Here is a 25,832-nt window from a genome sequence, read left to right on the forward strand (position 1 = left end):
ACTAACCTCTGGAACACTAACCTCTACACCCTAACCTCTACACCCTAACCTCTACACCCTAACCCCTACACCCTAACCCCCTACACCCTAACCCCTACACCCTAACCCTCCTACACCCTAACCCCTACACCCTAACCCCTACACCCTAACCCCTACACCCTAACCCCTACACCCTAACCCTCCTACACCCTGACCCCTACACCCTAACCCTCCTACACCCTAACCCCTACACCCTAACCCCTACACCCTAACCCCCTACACCCTAACCCTCCTACACCCTAACCCCTACACCCTAACCCTCCTACACCCTACCTCCTACACCCTAACCCCTACACCCTAACCCACCCTACACCCTAACCCCCTACACCCTAACCCTCCTACACCCTAACCCCTACACTCTAACCCTCCTACACCCTAACCCCTACACCCTAACCCTCCTACACCCTAACCCTCCTACACCCTAACCCCTACACCCTAACCTCTACACCCTAACCCCCTAACCCCTACACCCTAACCTCTACACCCTAACCTCTACACCCTAACCTCTACACCCTAACCCCTACACCCTAACCCCTACACCCTAACCTCTACACCCTAACCCTCCTACACCCTAACCCCTACACCCTAACCCCCTACACCCTAACCCCCTACACCCTAACCCCCTACCCCTAACCCCTACACCCTAACCCTCCTACACCCTAACCCCTACACTCTAACCCTCCTACACCCTAACCACCCTACACCCTAACCACCCTACACCCTAACCCTCCTACACCCTAACCCCTACACTCTAACCCTCCTACACCCTAACCCCCTACACCCTAACCCCCTACACCCCTAACCCTCCTACACCCTAACCCTCCTACACCTAACCCTCCTACACCCTAACCCCCTACACCTTAACCCTCCTACACCCTAACCCCCTACACCCTAACCCTCCTACACCCTAACCCCTACACCCTAACCCCTACACCCAACCCCTACACCCTAATCCCCCTACACCCTAACCCCTACACTCTAACCCTCCTACACCCTAACCCCCTACACCCTAACCCTCCTACACCCTAACCCCTACACCCTAACCCCCTACACCCTAACCCCTGGGTTCACCCTAACCCCCTACATCCTAACCCTCCTACACCCTAACCCCTACACCACTAACCCCCTACACCCTAACCCCCTACACCCTAACCCCCTACACCCTAACCCCTACACCCTAACCCCTACACTGGATAACCCTCCTACACCCTAACCACACCCTAACCCCCTGGTTTACCCTAACCCCCTACACCCTAACCCCCTACACCCTAACCCTTCTACACCCTAACCCTCCTACACCCTAACCCTCCTACACCCTAACCCCCTACACCCTAACCCCTACACCCTAACCCCTACACTCTAATCCAATTGGAATTTCAGTTTTAATTTGGAATTGACCTCAAGCAAAGTAACGCTCAAGAATGAGTTGACCCAGCTAGCAAGCATGTCGTGGTTCACTAGTGGCCTGCCATCGACATAGTTGTCAGCCCACTGATGACACTACAACGTTTTGTATAGACACTAACCCTTAGCTTGTGTTTGTGTCACACAGACACTCGTCAGACAAGGTGTCCAAGCTGGAGGTCATGGTGGAGTCGTATAAGAAGAAGCTGGAGGACCTGGGAGATCTGAGGAGACAGGTCAAGCTATTGGAGGAGAAGAACACTCTGTACATGCAGAACACTGTCAGTCTGGAGGAAGAAGTGCAAGAGCCAACACCACGAGAGGACAGCTGGAGTCCTACAAGAGACAGGTATGGATAGAGACCGAACACCACTACAAACACACAGAGAGACAGGTATGGATAGAGACCGAACACCACTACAAACACACAGAGAGAGACAGGTATGGATAGAGACCGAACACCACTACAAACACACAGAGAGAGACGGGTATGGATAGAGACCGAACACCACTACAAACACACAGAGAGAGACAGGTATGGATAGAGACCGAACACCACTACAAACACACAGAGAGAGACAGGTATGGATAGAGACCGAACACCACTACAAACACACAGAGAGACAGGTATGGATAGAGACCGAACACCACTACAAACACACAGAGAGAGACAGGTATGGATAGAGACCGAACACCACTACAAACACACAGAGAGAGACAGGTATGGATAGAGACCGAACACCACTACAAACACACAGAGAGAGACGGGTATGGATAGAGACCGAACACCACTACACACACAGAGAGACAGGTATGGGTAGAGACTGAACACCACTACACACCACTACAAACACACAGAGAGACAGGTATGGGTAGAGACCGAACACCACTACAAACACACAGAGAGACAGGTATGGGTAGAGACCGAACACCACTACACACACAGAGAGACAGGTATGGGTAGAGACCGAACACCACTACACACACAGAGAGACAGGTATGGATAGAGACCGAACACCACTACAAACACACAGAGAGACAGGTATGGATAGAGACCGAACACCACTACACACACAGAGAGATGGGTATGGATAGAGACCGAACACCACTACACACACACAGAGAGACAGGTATGGATAGAGACCGAACACCACTACAAACACACAGAGAGACAGGTATGGATAGAGACTGAACACCACTACAAACACACAGAGAGACAGGTATGGATAGAGACCGAACACCACTACAAACACACAGAGAGACTGGTATGGATAGAGACCGAAAACCACTACACACAACTACAAACACACAGAGAGACAGGTATGAATAGAGACCGAACACCACTACAAACACACAGAGAGACAGGTATGGATAGAGACTGAACACCACTACAAACACACAGAGAGACAGGTATGGATAGAGACCGAACACCACTACACACACACACAGAGACCGGTATGGATAGAGACCGAACACCACTACACACACAGAGAGACGGGTATGGATAGAGACCGAACACCACTACACACACAGAGACCGGTATGCATAGAGACTGAACACCACTACACACACAGAGAGATGGGTGTGGATAGAGACTGAACACCACTACAAACACAAAGAGAGAGACAGGTATGGATAGAGACCGAACACCACTACAAACACACAGAGAGACGGGTATGGATAGAGACCGAACACCACTACAAACACACACAGAGAGAGACGGGTATGGATAGAGACCGAACACCACTACACACACAGAGAGACAGGTATGGGTAGAGACTGAACACCACTACACACCACTACAAACACACAGAGAGACAGGTATGGGTAGAGACCGAACACCACTACAAACACAGAGAGACAGGTATGTATAGAGACTGAACACCACTACACACCACTACAAACACACAGAGAGACAGGTATGGATAGAGACCGAACACCACTACACACACAGAGAGACAGGTATGGGTAGAGACTGAACACCACTACATACACACAGAGAGACCGGTATGGATAGAGACCGAACACCACTACAAAGACACAGAGAGATGGGTATGGATAGAGTCCGAACACCACTACACACACACAGAGAGAGACGGGTATGGATAGAGACCGAACACCACTACAAACACACAGAGAGACAGGTATGGGTAGAGACTGAACACCACTACAAACACACAGAGAGACAGGTATGGGTAGAGACCGAACACCACTACACACACAGAGAGACAGGTATGGATAGAGACCGAACACCACTACAAACACACAGAGAGACAGGTATGGATAGAGACCGAACACCACTACACACACAGAGAGATGGGTATGGATAGAGACCGAACACCACTACACACAGAGAGAGACAGGTATGGATAGAGACCGAACACCACTACAAACACACAGAGAGACAGGTATGGATAGAGACTGAACACAACTACAAACACACAGAGAGACAGATATGGATAGAGACCGAACACCACTACACACAACTACAAACACACAGAGAGACTGGTATGGATAGAGACCGAACACCACTACACACAACTACAAACACACAGAGAGACGGGTATGGGTAGAGACTGAACACCACTACAAACACACAGAGAGACAGGTATGGATAGAGACTGAACACCACTACAAACACACAGAGAGACAGGTATGGATAGAGACTTAACACCACTACACACACACAGAGAGACAGGTATGGATAGAGACCGAACACCACTACACACACAGAGAGATGGGTATGTATAGAGACCGAACACCACTACACACACACAGAGACCGGTATGCATAGAGACTGAACACCACTACACACACAGAGAGATGGGTGTGGATAGAGACTGAACACCACTACAAACACACAGAGAGACAGGTATGGATAGAGACCGAACACCACTACACACCACTACAAACACACAGAGAGACCGGTGTGGATAGAGACCGAACACCACTACACACACACAGAGATGGGTATGGATAGAGACTGAACACCACTACAAACACACAGAGACCGGTATGGATAGAGACCGAACACCACTACACACACAGAGAGATGGGTATGGATAGAGACTGAACACCACTACACACACAGAGAGATGGGTATGGATAGAGACTGAACACCACTACAAACACACAGAGAGATGGGTATGGATAGAGACTGAACACCACTACAAACACACAGAGAGACCGGTATGGATAGAGACTGAACACCACTACACACACACAGAGAGACAGGTATGGATAGAGACTGAACACCACTACAAACACACAGAGAGACAGGTATGGATAGAGACTGAACACCACTACAAACACACAGAGAGACAGGTATGGATAGAGACTGAACACCACTACAAACACACAGAGAGACAGGTATGGATAGAGACCGAACACCACTACAAACACACAGAGAGACAGGTATGGATAGAGACCGAACACCACTACACACACACAGAGAGACAGGTATGGATAGAGACCGAACACCACTACACACACACAGAGAGACAGGTATGGATAGAGACTGAACACCACTACACACACACAGAGAGACAGGTATGGATAGAGACCGAACACCACTACACACACACAGAGAGACAGGTATGGATAGAGACCGAACACCACTACACACACAGAGAGAGACAGGTTAACATACTGTCCTCGTTGTCCCCAGGTGGTAGAGCTGCAGAACAAGCTGTCTGAGGAGTCCAAAAAGACAGACAAGATGGAGTTTGAATACAAGAGACTCAAGGAGAAGGTGGACTCTCTCCAGAAAGAAAAGGATGTAGGTGGTACAATGGTTCATTTGGCTTTACAGTCCTGTACAGAACTACAGGTTGACTTTACAGTCCTGTACAGAACTACAGGTTGACTTTACAGTCCTGTACAGAACTACAGGTTGACTTTACAGTACTGTACAGAACTACAGGTTGACTTTACAGTACTGTACAGAACTACAGGTTGACTTTACAGTCCTGTACAGAACTACAGGTTGACTTTACAGTACTGTACAGAACTACAGGTTGACTTTACTTTACAGTCCTGTACAGAACTACAGGTTGACTTTACTTTACAGTCCTGTACAGAACTACAGGTTGACTTTACAGTACTGTACAGAACTACAGGTTGGCTTTACAGTCCTGTACAGAACTACAGGTTGGCTTTACAGTACTGTACAGAACTACAGGTTGGCTTTACAGTACTGTACAGAACTACAGGTTGACTTTCACTTTACAGTACTGTACTTCAGTACTACTCTAATTTACAGAACTACAGGTCAACATTGGCTGTACAGTACTTTACAGAACTACAGGTTAACATTGAATTTACAGTACTGTACAGAACTACAGGTTAACTTTCACTTTACAGTCCTGTACAGAACTACAGGTTGACTTTACAGTCCTGTATAGAACTACAGGTTGACTTTCACTTTACAGTACTGTACAGAACTACAGGTTGACTTTCACTTTACAGTACTGTACAGAACTACAGGTTGACTTTATCTTTACAGTACTGTACTTCAGTACTACTCTAATTTACAGAACTACAGGTCAGAACATTGACTGTACAGTACTGTACAGAACTACAGGTTAACATTGAATTTACAGTACTGTATAGAACTACAGGTTGACTTTCACTTTACAGTACTGTACAGAACTACAGGACAACATTGACTTTACAGTCCTGTACAGAACTACAGGTTGACTTTCACTTTACAGTACTGTACAGAACTACAGGTTGACTTTCACTTTACAGTACTGTACAGAACTACAGGTTGACTTTCACTTTACAGTACTGTACAGAACTACAGGTTAACATTGACTTTACAGTCCTGTACAGAACTACAGGTTGACTTTCACTTTACAGTCCTGTACAGAACTACAGGTTGACTTTCACTTTACAGTACTGTACTTCAGTACTACTCTAATTTACAGAACTACAGGTAAACATCGACTTTACAGTACTGTACAGAACTACAGGTTGACTTTCACTTTACAGTCCTGTACAGAACTACAGGTTAACATTGGCTTTACAGTACTGTACAGAACAACAGGTTGACTTTCACTTTACAGTACTGTACAGAACTACAGGTTAACATTGACTTTACAGTACTGTACAGAACTACAGGTTAACTTTCACTTTACAGTACTGTACAGAACTACAGGTTAACATTGACTTTACAGTACTGTACAGAACTACAGGTTAACATGGTCTTTCCATTGTCAACCAGTCATCTGTGATACCGGAAATAGAGCATTAACAGGAAGCCATCCGTCACAAAAGATCTCTCTCTCTCTCTATCTATCCACCCCCCCTCCAGCGGATGAGGTCAGAGAGAGACTCCCTAAAGGAGACCATTGAGGAGCTGCGTTTTGTTGAGGCTCAGGAAGGACAACTGTCTACAGGTAACAGTCACAGACACTCCTGCTCTTTACAGTACTGTACACAACTACAGTGCCTCTCGTCTTAGTATGTCCATGTCCCTTCAGTGCCTCTCGTCTTAGTATGTTCATGTCCCTACAGTGCCTCTAGTCTTAGTATGTTCATGTCCCTACAGTGCCTCTAGTCTTAGTATGTTCATGTCCCTTCAGTGCCTCTAGTCTTAGTATGTTCATGTCCCTACAGTGCCTCTAGTCTTAGTATGTTCATGTCCCTACAGTGGCTCTAGTCTTAGTATGTTCATGTCCCTACAGTGCCTCTAGTCTTAGTATGTTCATGTCCCTACAGTGCCTCTCGTCTTAGTATGTTCATGTCCCTACAGTGCCTCTAGTCTTAGTATGTTCATGTCCCTACAGTGCCTCTAGTCTTAGTATGTTCATGTCCCTACAGTGCCTCTAGTCTTAGTATGTTCATGTCCCTACAGTGCCTCTAGTCTTAGTATGTTCATGTCCCTACAGTGCCTCTAGTCTAAGTACGTGATTGTGTCTGACATAGCGTCTTTGTGTTTCTCCAGGCATGGTTCCACTGGACAGTAACGAGGGCTCTGATTCGCTGGCGGCAGAGATCGTCACCCCAGAGATCCGGTATGATTGGTTGAGTTCCCAGAAATCTATCATAACACTGATGTGTTATCTGCTGTCATACTTTCTAAACATTTCAAAGATTAGTACTTTCCGTCTCCGTTAAAATACGCTAAACCAATTAGACCTCTTCTTCTCTGACCGCTTCCCCTCTGGTCGGTTGGACATTCTCCCCTCTGCTCGACACAGCCAGATACACAACGTGACCAAAAGTATGTGGACACCTGCTCATCCAATATCTCATTCCAAAATCGTGCGCGTTGATATGGAGTTGGTCCCGCCCCCCCCTTGCTGGCTATAACAGCCTCCTCTCTTCTGAGAAGGCTTTCCACTAGATGTGGGAACATTGCTGCTATAACAGCCTCTACTCCTCTGAGAAGGCTTTCCACTAGATGTTGGAACATTGCTGTGAGGGTCTTCCTAGACGTTTCCACTTCACAATAACAGCATCTACTGTTTCTGTATAGCACTGTGTCACATCGGCTGATGTAAAAAAATACTTTATAAATACATTTTATTGATTGATTAGCTCAGCCTAGACAGGCCTCAGCCTTCAGGTTGGTTTTACTAGCCTCTAGCCACACCCTGGACAGACATCCAGCCTCCCACACTAAACACTACTATAAGCTTTTCCATTGTAACTACATCCTCCTAAAACCTTCTAATGGTAGTTGGACGCCTGTAACCCAGCGGTCTTGAAGTCGGTGCTGCGGTGGAATTGCAGTGAGGTCGCCAAATAAAGCTTTTTTTTTTTTTTTTTTAAAACAACAATTGCTCGTGTAGATTAAACAAACATTTTTCAGAAAGATAATTTGAAAAATATAATTTTGAGTACATGTATTTATTGTTTCTCTTAATTTTGATATTTAATTTTATGTTATTTGTTGGATGTAAAAGAATGGAAATGTTGTTGTCGTTAGATCTGGGGGTCGCCAGAAATTCTGGTGGAAAACATGGTGTCCCCGCTGAAAAGGTTTGGAAAGCATTGATGGAGCTCCACCTTGGGCAGCCTGCAAACAGCCTCTGAATACTAGCGAATCTAAATAACATAAGCTTTTGGAGGTCGTTTCGGGTTGAATTCAAAATTATATATATATATATATATTTTTTTTACATGAAATGCACTATGCAGTATGTGCGTTGAATGATGTAACAACACAGAATAAAACAAGGAACTTAAAGTCCCATGATGGTCGTGACTGTTCATTACTGCTGATCTCTTATTAATCAGAATTTATTCACATGACTTTACTTTAATCAAATAGTTCAGTTGTTGTGTGTATTACATTAGTTATATATATATATATTACATTAGTATCATATATATATATAATCTATAACATTATAAATAGTTAGAATATATTACATTAGTATCATATATATATAATCTATAACATTATAAATAGTTAGAATATATTACATTAGTATCATATATATATAATCTATAACATTATAAATAGTTAGAATATATTACATTAGTATCATATATATATAATCTATAACATTATAAATAGTTAGAATATATTACATTAGTATCATATATATATAATATATATAACATTATAAATAGTTAGAATATATTACATTAGTATCATATATATATAATATATAACATTATAAATAGTTAGAATATATTACATTAGTATCATATATATATAATCTCATATATATATAATCTAGTTAGGACCTAACACGCCTAACACGTCAGTGGAGTCAATCACCACCTTCCGGAGACACCTGAAACCCCACCTCTTTAAGGAATACCTAGGATAGGATAAGTAATCCTTCTCACCCCCCTTTAAGATTTAGATGCACTATTGTAAAGTGGCTGTTCCACTGGATGTCATAAGGTGAATGCACCAATTTGTAAGTCGCTCTGGATAAGAGCGTCTGCTAAATGACTTAAATGTAATGTAAATGTCTAATAATGTGGATAATGTGTTAGACAGTAATGTAGGTAATGTGTTAGACAGTAATGTAGGTAATGTGTTAGACAGTAATGTAGGTAATGTGTTAGACAGTAATGTGTTAGACAGTAATGTTGGTAATGTGTTAGACAGTAATGTAGGTAATGTGTTAGACAGTAATGTGTTAGACAGTAATGTTGATAATGTATTAGACAGTAATGTAGGTAATGTGTTAGACAGTAATGTGGATAATGTGGTGGTCCTGTGTTCCAGAGAGAAGCTGATCAGACTGCAACATGAGAATAACATGCTGAAGCTGGCCCAGGAGGGTTCTGATAATGTGTTAGACAGTAATGTAGCTAATGTGTTAGACAGTAATGTAGTTAATGTGTTAGACAGTAATGTGGATAATGTGATGGTCCTGTGTTCCAGAGAGAAGCTGATCAGACTGCAACATGAGAATAACATGCTGAAGCTGGCCCAGGAGGGTTCTGATAATGAGAAGATCGCTCTGCTGCAGAGTTTACTGGAGGACGCTAACAGTAGGAAGAACGAACTGGAGACAGAAAACAGGTGCACACTACACACTATACACTATATAGTACACACTATACACTACACACTATACACTATACACTATACACTATACACTATATAGTACACACTATACACTATATAGTACACACTATACACTATACACTATACACTACACACTACACACTATACACTATACACTATATAGTACACACTATACACTATACACTACACACTATACACTACACACTATACACTACACACTACACACTATACACTATATAGTACACACTATACACTACACACTATACACTATACACTATATAGTACACACTATACACTACACACTATACACTATATAGTACACACTATACACTACACACTATACACTATACACTACACACTATATAGTACACACTACACACTATACACTACAAACTATATAGTACACACTATACACTACACACTACACACTATACACTACAAACTATATAGTACACACTATATAGTACACACTATACACTATACACTACAAACTATATAGTACACACTATACACTACACACTATACACTACACACTACAAACTATATAGTACACACTATACACTACACACTATACACTATACACGACACACTACACACTACACACTACACACTATACACTATACACTACACACTATACACTATACACTACACACTATACACTATACACTACATACTACAAACTATATAGTACACACTATACACTACACACTATACACTATACACTATACACTACACACTACAAACTATATAGTACACACTATACACTACACACTATACACTATACACTATACACTACACACTACACACTATACACTATACACTACAAACTATATAGTACACACTATATAGTACACACTATACACTATACACTATACACTACAAACTATATAGTACACACTATATAGTACACACTATACACTATACACTACAAACTATATAGTACACACTATATAGTACACACTATACACTATACACTATACACTATACACTACACACTATACACTATACACTATACACTACACACTATACACTATACACTACACACTATACACTACACACTATACACTATACACTATACACTACAAACTATACACTATACACTATACACTACACACTATACACTACACACTATACACTACACACTATACACTACACACAATACACACTATACACTACACACTATACACACTACACACTACACTATACACTACACACTACACACTATACACTACACACTATACACTATACACTACACACTATACACTACACACTATACACTATACACTACACACTATACACTATACACTATACACTATACACTACACACTACACTATACACTACACACTACACACTATACACTACACACTACACACTATACACTACACACTATACACTACACACTATACACTACACACAATACACACTATACACTACACACTATACACTACACACTATACACACTATACACTACACTATACACTATACACTACACACTATACACTATACACTACACACTATACACTATACACTATATAGTATACACTATACACTACACACTATATAGTACACACTACACTATACACTACACACTATACACTATACACTACACACTATACACACTATACACTACACACTATACACTACACACTATACACTATATAGTACACACTATACACTACACACTATACACTATATAGTACACACTATACACTACACACTATACACTTTACACTATACACTACACACTACACACTACACAGACACACACGCCACACAGACACACAATACACACACACACACAATACACAGACACACGCCACACAAACACACAATACACACACACAATACACAGACACACGCTACACAGACACACAATACACACACACACGCTACACAGACACACGCTACACAGACACACGCTACACAGACACACTCTACACAGACACACGCTACACACACACACGCTACACAGACACACGTTACACAGACACACAATACACACACACACAATACACAGACACACGCCACACAGACACACAATACACAGACACACGCTACACAGACACACACTTCTTCTATTCCATTAAAAGTCAAATTTTTCCTAAACACCAAACCCAACCTTTGTAGATTGCAGGTCCCCACGCGGATGGAAGAACAAAATCCTATTTTCCCTAACCCTAACCTTAACCTGAAAACCCTAAACCTAACCCTAAAACGAACCCTAGATCCTAAATCTAACCCCAACACTAGTTCTAACCTTAATCCTAAACCTAATTCTAACCCCAACACTAATTCTAACCTTAATCCTAAACCTAATTCTAACCTTAATCCTAAACCTAATTCTAACCCTAACACTAATTCTAACCTTAATCCTAAACCTAATTCTAACCCCAACACTAATTCTAACCTTAACCCTAAACCTAATTCTAACCTTAATCCTAAACCTAATTCTAACCCCAACACTAATTCTAACCTTAATCCTAAACCTAATTCTAACCTTAATCCTAAACCTAATTCTAACCCTAACACTAATTCTAACCTTAATCCTAAACCTAATTCTAACCCTAACACTAATTCTAACCTTAATCCTAAACCTAATTCTAACCCCAACACTAATTCTAACCTTAACCCTAAACCTAATTCTAACCTTAACCCTAAACCTAATTCTAACCTTAACCCTAAACCTAATTCTAACCTTAACCCTAAACCTAATTCTAACCTTAACCCTAAACCTAATTCTAACCTTAACCCTAAACCTAATTCTAACCTTAACCCTAAACCTAATTCTAACCTTAACCCTAAACCTAATTCTAACCCCAACACTAATTCTAACCTTAACCCTAAACCTAATTCTAACCTTAACCCTAAACCTAATTCTAACCTTAACCCTAAACCTAATTCTAACCTTAACCCTAAACCCCCTAGATACAGCATTTGACCTTGTGGGGATTAACAACATGTCCCTAGCTGGTCAAATTGTTGTTTGTTTACTACTCTAGTGGGATGTTCTGGTGTTAAGTATAAACAAACAAACAAACAAACAAACAAACAAACAAACAAACATGGTGACTGTGTGTGTTCCAGACTGGTGAACCAGAGACTGATCGAGGGTTCACACACACACACACACACACACACACACACACACACACACACACACACACACACACACACACACACACACACACACACACACACACACACACACACACACACACACACACACACACACACACACACACACACTGAATGATGGTGACTGTCTGTGTTCCAGACTGGTGAACCAGAGACTGATCGAGGGTTCACACACACACAACACACACACACACACACACACACACACACACACACACACACACACACACACACACACACACACACACACACACACACTGAATGATGGTGACTGTGTGTGTTCCAGACTGGTGAACCAGAGACTGATCGAGGGTTCACACACACACACACACACACACACACACACACACACACACACACACACACACACACACACACACACACACACACACACACACACACACACACTGAATGATGGTGACTGTGTGTGTTCCAGACTGGTGAACCAGAGACTGATCGAGGGTTCACACACACACACACACACACACACACACACACACACACACACACACACACACACACACACACACACACACACACACACACACACTGAATGATGGTGACTGTGTGTGTTCCAGACTGGTGAACCAGAGACTGATCGAGGGTTCACACACACACACACACACACACACACACACACACACACACACACACACACACACACACACACACACACACACACACACACACACACACACACACACACACACACTGAATGATGGTGACTGTGTGTGTTCCAGACTGGTGAACCAGAGACTGATCGAGGGTTCACACACACACACACACACACACACACACACACACACACACACACACACACACACACACACACACACACACACACACACACACACACACACTGAATGATGGTGACTGTGTGTGTTCCAGACTGGTGAACCAGAGACTGATCGAGGGTTCACACACACACACACACACACACACACACACACACACACACACACACACACACACACACACACACACACACACACACACACACACACTGAATGATGGTGACTGTGTGTGTTCCAGACTGGTGAACCAGAGACTGATCGAGGGTTCACACACACACACACACACACACACACACACACACACACACACACACACACACACACACACACACACACACACACTGAATGATGGTGACTGTGTGTGTTCCAGACTGGTGAACCAGAGACTGATCGAGGGTTCACACACACACACACACACACACACACACACACACACACACACACACACACACACACACACACACACACACACACACACACACACACACACTGAATGATGGTGACTGTGTGTGTTCCAGACTGGTGAACCAGAGACTGATCGAGGGTTCACACACACACACACACACACACACACACACACACACACACACACACACACACACACACACTGAATGATGGTGACTGTGTGTGTTCCAGACTGGTGAACCAGAGACTGATCGAGGGTCAGAGTCAGGTGGAGGAGCTGCAGAGGAGTCTTCAGGAACAGGGCTCCAAAGCGGACGATGTGAGTACCACTAAAACTGATCTCAGATCAGATTAACTCCCTGATCTTACGACTATCAGAGCGCTTATTAAACAAACAGGAAACGACAGAACCCACGACATCCTGTCGTGCTATGGGGCTGTTAAGTTTAGAACCCGATGAGGAGGGCTTGTTCTCGTTGTTTAGAACCCGATGAGGAGGGCTTGTTCTCGTTGTTTAGAACCCGATGAGGAGGGCTTGTTCTCGTTGTTTAGAACCCGATGAGGAGGGCTTGTTCTCGTTGTTTAGAACCCGATGAGGAGGGCTTGTTCTCGTTGTTTAGAACCCAATGAGGAGGGCTTGTTCTCGTTGTTTAGAACCCGATGAGGAGGGCTTGTTCTCGTTGTTTAGAACCCGATGAGGAGGGCTTGTTCTCGTTGTTTAGAACCCGATGAGGAGGGCTTGTTCTCGTTGTTTAGAACCCGATGAGGAGGGCTTGTTCTCGTTGTTTAGAACCCGATGAGGAGGGCTTGTTCTCGTTGTTTAGAACCCGATGAGGAGGGCTTGTTCTCGTTGTTTAGAACCCGATGAGGAGGGCTTGTTCTCGTTGTTTAGAACCCGATGAGGAGGGCTTGTTCTCGTTGTTTAGAACCCGATGAGGAGGGCTTGTTCTCGTTGTTTAGAACCCGATGAGGAGGGCTTGTTCTCGTTGTTTAGAACCCGATGAGGAGGGCTTGTTCTCGTTGTTTAGAACCCGATGAGGAGGGCTTGTTCTCGTTGTTTAGAACCCGATGAGGAGGGCTTGTTCTCGTTGTTTAGAACCCGATGAGGAGGGCTTGTTCTCGTTGTTTAGAACCCAATGAGGAGGGCTTGTTCTCGTTGTTTAGAACCCGATGAGGAGGGCTTGTTCTCGTTGTTTAGAACCCGATGAGGAGGGCTTGTTCTCGTTGTTTAGAACCCGATGAGGAGGGCTTGTTCTCATTGTTTAGAACCCGATGAGGAGGGCTTGTTCTCGTTGTTTAGAACCCGATGAGGAGGGCTTGTTCTCGTTGTTTAGAACCCGATGAGGAGGGCTTGTTCTCGTTGTTTAGAACCCGATGAGGAGGGCTTGTTCTCGTTGTTTAGAACCCGATGAGGAGGGCTTGTTCTCGTTGTTTAGAACCCGATGAGGAGGGCTTGTTCTCGTTGTTTAGAACCCGATGAGGAGGGCTTGTTCTCGTTGTTTAGAACCCGATGAGGAGGGCTTGTTCTCGTTGTTTAGAACCCGATGAGGAGGGCTTGTTCTCGTTGTTTAGAACCCGATGAGGAGGGCTTGTTCTCGTTGTTTAGAACCCGATGAGGAGGGCTTGTTCTCGTTGTTTAGAACCCGATGAGGAGGGCTTGTTCTCGTTGTTTAGAACCCGATGAGGAGGGCTTGTTCTCGTTGTTTAGAACCCGATGAGGAGGGCTTGTTCTCGTTGTTTAGAACCCGATGAGGAGGGCTTGTTCTCGTTGTTTAGAACCCGATGAGGAGGGCTTGTTCTCGTTGTTTAGAACCCAATGAGGAGGGCTTGTTCTCGTTGTTTAGAACCCGATGAGGAGGGCTTGTTCTCGTTGTTTAGAACCCGATGAGGAGGGCTTGTTCTCGTTGTTTAGAACCCGATGAGGAGGGCTTGTTCTCGTTGTTTAGAACCCGATGAGGAGGGCTTGTTCTCGTTGTTTAGAACCCGATGAGGAGGGCTTGTTTTCGTCACGTCGGTTCATTGTCGTTCTATTACATGGCTTTTTTTTTTACCTTTACTGATGCAGCAACATAAAGCAACACGTTACAAATACGAGTCTGTTTCATTGTCCTCATACCCGTCAGAACAACTCGTAAACTGCCTGGATATTGTTGTCATTTCTCACTAACATTCTAACACTGTTGTGGTGTGTGTTGTTGTTGTGGTGTGTGTTGTTGTTGTGGTGTGTGTTGTTGTTGTTGTGGTGTGTGTTGTTGTTGTTGTGGTGTGTGTTGTTGTTGTGGTGTGTGTTGTTGTTGTTGTGGTGTGTGTTGTTGTTGTTGTGTGTTGTTGTTGTGGTATGCGTTGTGGTGTGTGTTGTTGTTGTTGTGGTATGTGTTGTTGTTGTGGTGTGTGTTGTTGTTGTTGTGGTGTGTGTTGTTGTTGTTGTTGTTGTTGTGGTGTGTGTTGTTGTTGTGGTGTGTGTTGTTGTTGTGGTGTGTGTTGTTGTTGTGGTATGTGTGTTGTTGTTGTGGTGTGTGTTGTTGTGGTGTGTGTTGTTGTTGTGGTGTGTGTTGTTGTTGTGGTATGTGTGTTGTTGTTGTGGTGTGTGTTGTGGTGTTTGTTGTTGTTGTTGTTGTGGTGTGTGTTGTTGTTGTGGTGTGTGTTGTTGTTGTTGTGGTGTGTGTTGTTGTTGTGGTGTGTGTTGTTGTTGTGGTGTGTGTTGTTGTTGTGGTATGTGTTGTTGTTGTGGTGTGTGTTGTTGTTGTGGTATGTGTTGTTGTTGTGGTATGTGTGTTGTTGTTGTGGTGTTGTTGTTGTGGTATGTGTTGTTGTTGTGGTACGTGTTGTTGTTGTGGTGTGTGTTGTTGTTGTGGTGTGGTGTTGTTGTTGTGGTGTGTGTTGTTGTTGTGGTGTGTGTTGTTGTTGTGGTGTGTGTTGTTGTTGTGGTGTGTGTTGTTGTTGTTGTTGTTGTTGTTGTTGTTGTGTGTTGTTGTTGTTGTGTTCTGTTTGTTGTCTTACTCATGTTGTAGCGTGTGGAAGTCATTGGTTGGTTGTCCTGCCAGCCTATCCTGTTAGGAGGGTAAAGGTCAGGTCATCTGTATAGCGGCTCCTGTCTCTCTCCGCCATGACATCGTCATGACGATGTTAAACGCCCGTTGTCCTGTCTCTCTCTCCGCCATGACATCGTCAGGAGGAATGATATGTTTGTGACGATGTTAAACGCCCGTTGTCCTGTCTTTCTCTCCTCACTGCATGACTAACCTAACTGAAATGCTTCTCTCTCTCTCTCTCTGTCTCTCATCTCCTCTGATCTCCTCTCATCTCATCTCCTCTCCTCTCCTCTCCTCTCCTCTCCTCTCCTCTCCTCTCCTCTGTGTGTCTGTCCTGCATTAAATCGTCTCTGTTTTCTCTTTATTTCTGCTTCCCCATTCAGGCGATTGTAAGTATAGCTTGGAGATCGATCCTAGTTTAATAATAATAATAATATATGCCATTTAGCAGACGCTTTTATCCAAAGCGACTTACAGTCATGTGTGCATACATTCTACGTATGGGTGGTCCCGGGAATCGAACCCACTACCCTGGCGTTACAAGCGCCATGCTCTACCAACTGAGCTACAGTTCGCTGCTCGCTGACAAGGTGTAATAGTTTCATTCTATTATAGTTATATTAGTGCTTAAATACTTCAGGATTTTGGCAGTGATCATATTTATTTACTTCCCCAGAGTCAGATTTTTTTTTTATATATAACCTTTATTTAACTAGCCAAGTCAGTTAAAGAACAAATCATTTTTTACAATGACGGCCTGCCCCGGCAAAACCCGGACAATGCTGAGCCAGTTGTACGCCTGCTCTATGGGACTCACAATCACGGCCCGGTTGTGGTACAGCCTGGAATTGAACCAGGGTCTGTAGTGACGCCTCTAGCACTGAGATGCCTTAGACCACGGCGCAACTGGGAAGCCCTGATGGACTCGTGGGTACCGTTTTATGTCTCTGTGTCCAGTAAGAAGGAAGTTAGAGGTAGTTTTGTGAGCCAACGCTAACTAGCGTTAGCGCAATGACTGGAAGTTTATAGGTATCTACTATCATGCTAGCAGAGACCCATAGACTTCCAGTCATTGTGCTAATGCTGGTAAGCGATTACTCTAGTGCTAGTCAGCAACTTCCTTCAAACTGCACGCAGAGACATGAATGTTATCCAGGAGTTCATCGGACTCTGGGGAAGTAGATAACGGCCCTTTTTAAGAAGTGCCTTTTCAATCTACAGTCCCTGCTGGTGGTCAGGGTGCCTCTAGTCTCTATAGAAGCTTTGTTTCCGAGCTACACTCTTATGTCATACCACATGAGATATCAATCTTAACTGCTTAATCTGTACATTCATGATCTTTTTTTTTATTTATTTTTTTTAATGTAAGGAAAATACATTATAATGTCCAGGACTCTCATTTTCTTCACGGTAATCTAAACCTGGAAATCAATATGGTAACATCAAATATGTCGCAACGTAATTCCAAGCCATCCAATGTGATGAGATGTAATTTATCTCAATCAGAAAAGGGAACAGTCACCAACCCATAGGCCTACATGATATCATTACTGCTTTACAATGCCCTCTGATGAAATTACTACAACCAACATTGTTTTTTTTTTCTTTGTTTTTTTAAAGTCAATCATTCTGAAGAAGAAAAATGATGCTCACATGTAAGTAACGTTTTTTTTTTTATCTATTGTGAAATGTTATTATTATAATTATTTTTTTGTTAAATTAAGATTGGGACGTTTGAAAGTTTGGTCAGATCGATTGAAGATGATGCTTGTTTGTGACGCCCTGACCGATTGTGGCGTTTCCTGACTGTCTGTTGCTGATGTTGTTGTGGTCTCTAAAAGGGAGAAATTACGGGAAGTGAACAGTGAACTGCAGAAGAAGTGTGCTCACATCGATGACTTGGAGCCCAAATACACCTCTAGTGGTAAGTTATTCATTTATTACTTCTCATTGAACATATATAATAATAATAAATGATAGTAGAAGACCAATAGAACTCTAGTTTAAGACCAATAGAACTCTAGTTTAAGACCAATAGAACTCTAGTAGAAGACCAATAGAACTCTAGTTTAAGACCAATAGAACTCTAGTAGAAGACCAATAGAACTCTAGTAGAAGACCAATAGAACTCTAGTAGAAGACCAATAGAACTCTAGTAGAAGACCAATAGAACTCTAGTAGAAGACCAATAGAACTCTAGTTTAAGACCAATAGAACTCTAGTAGAAGACCAATAGAACTCTAGTAGAAGGCCAATAGAACTCTAGTAGAAGACCAATAGAACTCTAGTAGAAGACCAATAGAACTCTAGTAGAAGACCAATAGAACTCTAGTAGAAGACCAATAGAACTCTAGTAGAAGACCAATAGAACTCTAGTAGAAGACCAATAGAACTCTAGTTTAAGACCAATAGAACTCGAGTAGAAGACCAATAGAACTCTCTAGTAGAAGACCAATAGAACTCTAGTTTAAGACCAATAGAACTCTAGTAGAAGGCCAATAGAACTCTAGTAGAAGACCAATAGAACTCTAGTAGAAGGCCAATAGAACTCTAGTTTAAGACCAATAGAACTCTCTAGTAGAAGACCAATAGAACTCTAGTTTAAGACCAATAGAACTCTAGTAGAAGGCCAATAGAACTCTAGTAGAAGACCAATAGAACTCTAGTAGAAGGCCAATAGAACTCTAGTTTAAGACCAATAGAACTCTAGTAGAAGGCCAATAGAACTCTAGTAGAAGACCAATAGAACTCTAGTAGAAGGCCAATAGAACTCTAGTTTAAGACCAATAGAACTCGAGTAGAAGACCAATAGAACTCTCTAGTAGAAGACCAATAGAACTCTCTAGTAGAAGACCAATAGAACTCTCTAGTAGAAGACCAATAGAACTCGAGTAGAAGACCAATAGAACTCTAGTAGAAGACCAATAGAACTCTAGTAGAAGACCAATAGAACTCTAGTAGAAGACCAATAGAACTCTAGTAGAAGACCAATTGAACGCTGCAGTAGAAGACCAATAGAACTCTAGTAGGAGACCAATAGAACTCTAGTAGAAGACCAATAGAACTCTAAACTCTAGTAGAAGACCAATAGAACTCTAGTGGAAGACCAATAGAACTCTAGTTTAAGACCAATAGAACTCTAGTAGAAGGCCAATAGAACTCTAGTAGAAGACCAATAGAACTCTAGTAGAAGGCCAATAGAACTCTAGTTTAAGACCAATAGAACTCTAGTAGAAGGCCAATAGAACTCTAGTAGAAGACCAATAGAACTCTAGTAGAAGGCCAATAGAACTCTAGTTTAAGACCAATAGAACTCGAGTAGAAGACCAATAGAACTCTCTAGTAGAAGACCAATAGAACTCTCTAGTAGAAGACCAATAGAACTCTCTAGTAGAAGACCAATAGAACTCGAGTAGAAGACCAATAGAACTCTAGTAGAAGACCAATAGAACTCTAGTAGAAGACCAATAGAACTCTAGTTTAAGACCAATAGAACTCTAGTAGAAGACCAATAGAACTCTAGTAGAAGGCCAATAGAACTCTAGTAGAAGACCAATAGAACTCTAGTAGAAGACCAATAGAACTCTAGTAGAAGACCAATAGAACTCTAGTAGAAGACCAATAGAACTCTAGTAGAAGACCAATAGAACTCTAGTAGAAGACCAATAGAACTCTAGTTTAAGACCAATAGAACTCGAGTAGAAGACCAATAGAACTCTCTAGTAGAAGACCAATAGAACTCTAGTTTAAGACCAATAGAACTCTAGTAGAAGGCCAATAGAACTCTAGTAGAAGACCAATAGAACTCTAGTAGAAGGCCAATAGAACTCTAGTTTAAGACCAATAGAACTCTAGTAGAAGGCCAATAGAACTCTAGTAGAAGACCAATAGAACTCTAGTAGAAGGCCAATAGAACTCTAGTTTAAGACCAATAGAACTCGAGTAGAAGACCAATAGAACTCTCTAGTAGAAGACCAATAGAACTCTCTAGTAGAAGACCAATAGAACTCTCTAGTAGAAGACCAATAGAACTCGAGTAGAAGACCAATAGAACTCTAGTAGAAGACCAATAGAAGTCTAGTAGAAGACCAATATAACTCTAGTAGAAGACCAATAGAACTCTAGTAGAAGACCAATTGAACGCTGCAGTAGAAGACCAATAGAACTCTAGTAGGAGACCAATAGAACTCTAGTAGAAGACCAATAGAACTCTAAACTCTAGTAGAAGACCAATAGAACTCTAAACTCTAGTAGAAGACCAATAGAACTCTAGTGGAAGACCAATAGAACTCTAGTTTAAGACCAATAGAACTCTAGTAGAAGGCCAATAGAACTCTAGTAGAAGACCAATAGAACTCTAGTAGAAGGCCAATAGAACTCTAGTTTAAGACCAATAGAACTCTAGTAGAAGGCCAATAGAACTCTAGTAGAAGACCAATAGAACTCTAGTAGAAGGCCAATAGAACTCTAGTTTAAGACCAATAGAACTCGAGTAGAAGACCAATAGAACTCTCTAGTAGAAGACCAATAGAACTCTCTAGTAGAAGACCAATAGAACTCTCTAGTAGAAGACCAATAGAACTCGAGTAGAAGACCAATAGAACTCTAGTAGAAGACCAATAGAACTCTAGTAGAAGACCAATAGAACTCTAGTAGAAGACCAATAGAACTCTAGTAGAAGACCAATTGAACGCTGCAGTAGAAGACCAATAGAACTCTAGTAGGAGACCAATAGAACTCTAGTAGAAGACCAATAGAACTCTAAACTCTAGTAGAAGACCAATAGAACTCTAGTGGAAGACCAATAGAACTCTAGTGGAAGACCAATAGAACTCTAGTGGAAGACCAATAGAACTCTAGTAGAAGACCAATAGAACTCTAGTAGAAGACCAATAGAACTCTAAACTCTAGTAGAAGACCAATAGAACTCTAGTAGAAGACCAATTGAACGCTGTAGTGGAAGACCATTAGAACGCGGCAGTAGAAGACCAATAGAACTCTAGTAGAAGACCAATAGAACTCTCTAGTAGAAGACCAATAGAACTCTAGTAGAAGACCAATAGAACTCTCTAGCAGAAGACCAATAGAACTCTAGTAAAATACCAATAGAACTCTCTAGTAGAAGACCAATAGAACTCTCTAGTAGAAGACCAATATAACTCTAGTTTAAGACCAATATAACTCTAGTTTAAGACCAATAGAACTCTCTAGTAGAAGACCAATAGAACTCTAGTAGAAGACCAATTGAACGCTGTAGTGGAAGACCATTAGAACGTGGCAGTAGAAGACCAATAGAACTCTAGTAGAAGACCAATAGAACTCTAAACTCTAGTAGAAGACCAATAGAACTCTAGTAGAAGACCAATAGAACTCTAGTAGAAGACCAATAGAACTCTCTAGTAGAAGACCAATAGAACTCTAGTAGAAGACCAATAGAACTCTCTAGTAGAAGACCAATAGAACTCTAGTAGAAGACCAATAGAACTCTCTAGCAGAAGACCAATAGAACTCTAGTAAAATACCAATAGAACTCTCTAGTAGAAGACCAATAGAACTCTCTAGTAGAAGACCAATATAACTCTAGTAGAAGACCAATATAACTCTAGTTTAAGACCAATATAACTCTAGTTTAAGACCAATAGAACTCTAGTAGAAGACCAATTGAACGCTGTAGTGGAAGACCATTAGAACGTGGCAGTAGAAGACCAATAGAACTCTAGTAGAAGACCAATAGAACTCTAGTAGAAGACCAATAGAACTCTAGTAGAAGACCAATAGAACTCTAGTAGAAGACCAATAGAACTCTCTAGTAGAAGACCAATAGAACTCTAGTAGAAGACCAATAGAACTCTCTAGTAGAAGACCAATAGAACTCTAGTAGAAGACCAATAGAACTCTCTAGCAGAAGACCAATAGAACTCTAGTAAAATACCAATAGAACTCTCTAGTAGAAGACCAATAGAACTCTCTAGTAGAAGACCAATATAACTCTAGTAGAAGACCAATATAACTCTAGTTTAAGACCAATATAACTCTAGTTTAAGACCAATATAACTCTAGTAGAAGACCAATAGAACTCTAGTAGAAGACCAATAGAACTCTAGTAGAAGACCAATAGAACTCTCTAGTAGAAGACCAATAGAACTCTAGTAGAAGACCAATAGAACTCTCTAGCAGAAGACCAATAGAACTCTAGTAAAATACCAATAGAACTCTCTAGTAGAAGACCAATAGAACTCTCTAGTAGAAGACCAATATAACTCTAGTTTAAGACCAATATAACTCTAGTTTAAGACCAATAGAACTCTAGTAGAAGACCAATTGAACGTGGCAGTAGAAGACCATTAGAACGTGGCAGTAGAAGACCAATAGAACTCTAGTAGAAGACCAATAGAACTCTAAACTCTAGTAGAAGACCAATAGAACTCTAGTAGAAGACCAATAGAACTCTCTAGCAGAAGACCAATAGAACTCTAGTAAAATACCAATAGAACTCTCTAGTAGAAGACCAATAGAACTCTCTAGTAGAAGACCAATATAACTCTAGTTTAAGACCAATATAACTCTAGTTTAAGACCAATAGAACTCTAGTAGAAGACCAATTGAACGTGGCAGTAGAAGACCATTAGAACGTGGCAGTAGAAGACCAATAGAACTCTAGTAGAAGACCAATAGAACTCTAAACTCTAGTAGAAGACCAATAGAACTCTAGTAGAAGACCAATAGAACTCTCTAGCAGAAGACCAATAGAACTCTAGTAAAATACCAATAGAACTCTCTAGTAGAAGACCAATAGAACTCTCTAGTAGAAGACCAATATAACTCTAGTTTAAGACCAATATAACTCTAGTTTAAGACCAATAGAACTCTAGTAGAAGACCAATTGAACGTGGCAGTAGAAGACCATTAGAACGTGGCAGTAGAAGACCAATAGAACTCTAGTAGAAGACCAATAGAACTCTAAACTCTAGTAGAAGACCAATAGAACTCTAGTAGAAGACCAATAGAACTCTAGTAGAAGACCAATAGAACTCTCTAGTAGACGACCAATAGAACTCTCTAGTAGAAGACCAATAGAACTCTCTAGTAGAAGTCCAATAGAACTCTCTAGTAGAAGACCAATAGAACTCTCTAGTAGAAGACCAATAGAACTCTAGTTTAAGACCAATAGAACTCTAGTAGAAGACCAATAGAACTCTCTAGTAGAAGACCAATAGAACTCTAGTAGAAGACCAATTGAACGCGGTAGTAGAAGACCATTAGAACGCGGCAGTAGAAGACCAATAGAAGTCTAGTAGAAGACCAATAGAACTCTAGTAGAAGACCAATAGAACTCTAGTAGAAGACCAATAGAACTCTAGTAGAAGACCAATAGAACTCTATAAACTATAGTAGAAGGCCAATAGAACTCTAGTAGAAGACCAATAGAACTCTAAACTATAGCAACATATACCAACATACACCACATCATAGATCATATTAAGTGAAATACAGTTTTAAGAAGTGATTATTGAGCTCTGACTTAAAGGCATTGAGTTCCTTCCAGGACCCATTGTTTTTAAGCATGTCTTTAGAGTCCCAAACAGTCTTTGATCATTTGACCAGAGTGACAGTGAAGACTGTTTCGGCCTGAGGAGTTCACTGAGGTATTGGGGACCAGAGGCGTTGAGAGTTTTGAAGACTAACAGGAAGTTGATTCTGAATATGGTGGGCAGCCAGTGGAGAGAGGCTCGAAGGGGCGTGATGTGGTTAGACCTCCGGGTTCCTGTGAGGACCCTGGCAGCGCTGTTCTGCACAAGCTGTTGTTGAGTTGCTGGAGATTGTTTGACATCCAGGCCTTGATGTCATCCAGACAGCTGGTGAGGGTGTTAATAGACGAGAGGAAGTGCAGGGTGGTTTTTATGTAGATCTGTTTGTCGTCAGCGTAGCAGTGGAAGTGGATGCTGTGTTAAATGATTAGGAGACCAAGGGGGAACGTGTAGATTATGAGTAGGAGTGGACCTAAGACTGAGCCTTGAGGGACACCACAGGTAATTGTGGTGGGTTCTGACTTGACATTTCCTACGGCAACATATTGTGTGCTGTTGGTAAACTGGTGAACCAGTTTAATGACAGTACTGTCGATCCAGGAGGATGGCGATGGCGGAACTGAGGACGAGGATGTTCGGGAGTCCACTGTCAGTTGACATGAGGAAGGGGTTTACACCTCTGACGAGGGCTGTTTCTCTACTGTGGTTAGGCCTGAAACCGGATTGGACAGTCTCAGAGGTCATTGGAGGTCAAGTTTGACAAGCTTTTTGTTCACTTGTTGATCAGTTCCTTTATAAAATGTCTGAGAGTGGAGGAAACAAGATTTCAGTAGGGTTGTGGAGATGGAGTCAAGGCCACAGCTTGTGGACAATATCTCAGCAGGTGAGGTCGGAGTAAAGCAGTTTATGGAAGGTTAGATACGATACATTTGGGGGGCGGGGTGGTGGCTGGGTGGGAGGTGGGGAGTGACGATTCCAGGTATGTGGAGAATC

General features: G+C 42.1%; 1 protein-coding gene across 1 annotated transcript in view; it reads left to right on the forward strand.

Annotated features, from left to right (window-relative positions):
- Positions 1–25,832, forward strand: part of LOC118381963 (protein Hook homolog 3-like) — an 83,850-nt gene that overhangs the window by 45,977 nt on the left and 12,041 nt on the right. The window contains 9 exon segments of the mRNA XM_052524756.1: positions 1,592–1,743; positions 1,746–1,792; positions 5,111–5,221; positions 6,758–6,842; positions 7,391–7,460; positions 9,797–9,937; positions 14,510–14,597; positions 18,931–18,965; positions 19,152–19,234. Of these exon segments, the coding sequence (XP_052380716.1) occupies positions 1,592–1,743; positions 1,746–1,792; positions 5,111–5,221; positions 6,758–6,842; positions 7,391–7,460; positions 9,797–9,937; positions 14,510–14,597; positions 18,931–18,965; positions 19,152–19,234 (812 nt within the window).

This window comes from Oncorhynchus keta, chromosome 9, assembly GCF_023373465.1.
Source record: "Oncorhynchus keta strain PuntledgeMale-10-30-2019 chromosome 9, Oket_V2, whole genome shotgun sequence".
In the NCBI taxonomy this organism is placed as follows: Eukaryota; Metazoa; Chordata; class Actinopteri; order Salmoniformes; family Salmonidae; genus Oncorhynchus; species Oncorhynchus keta.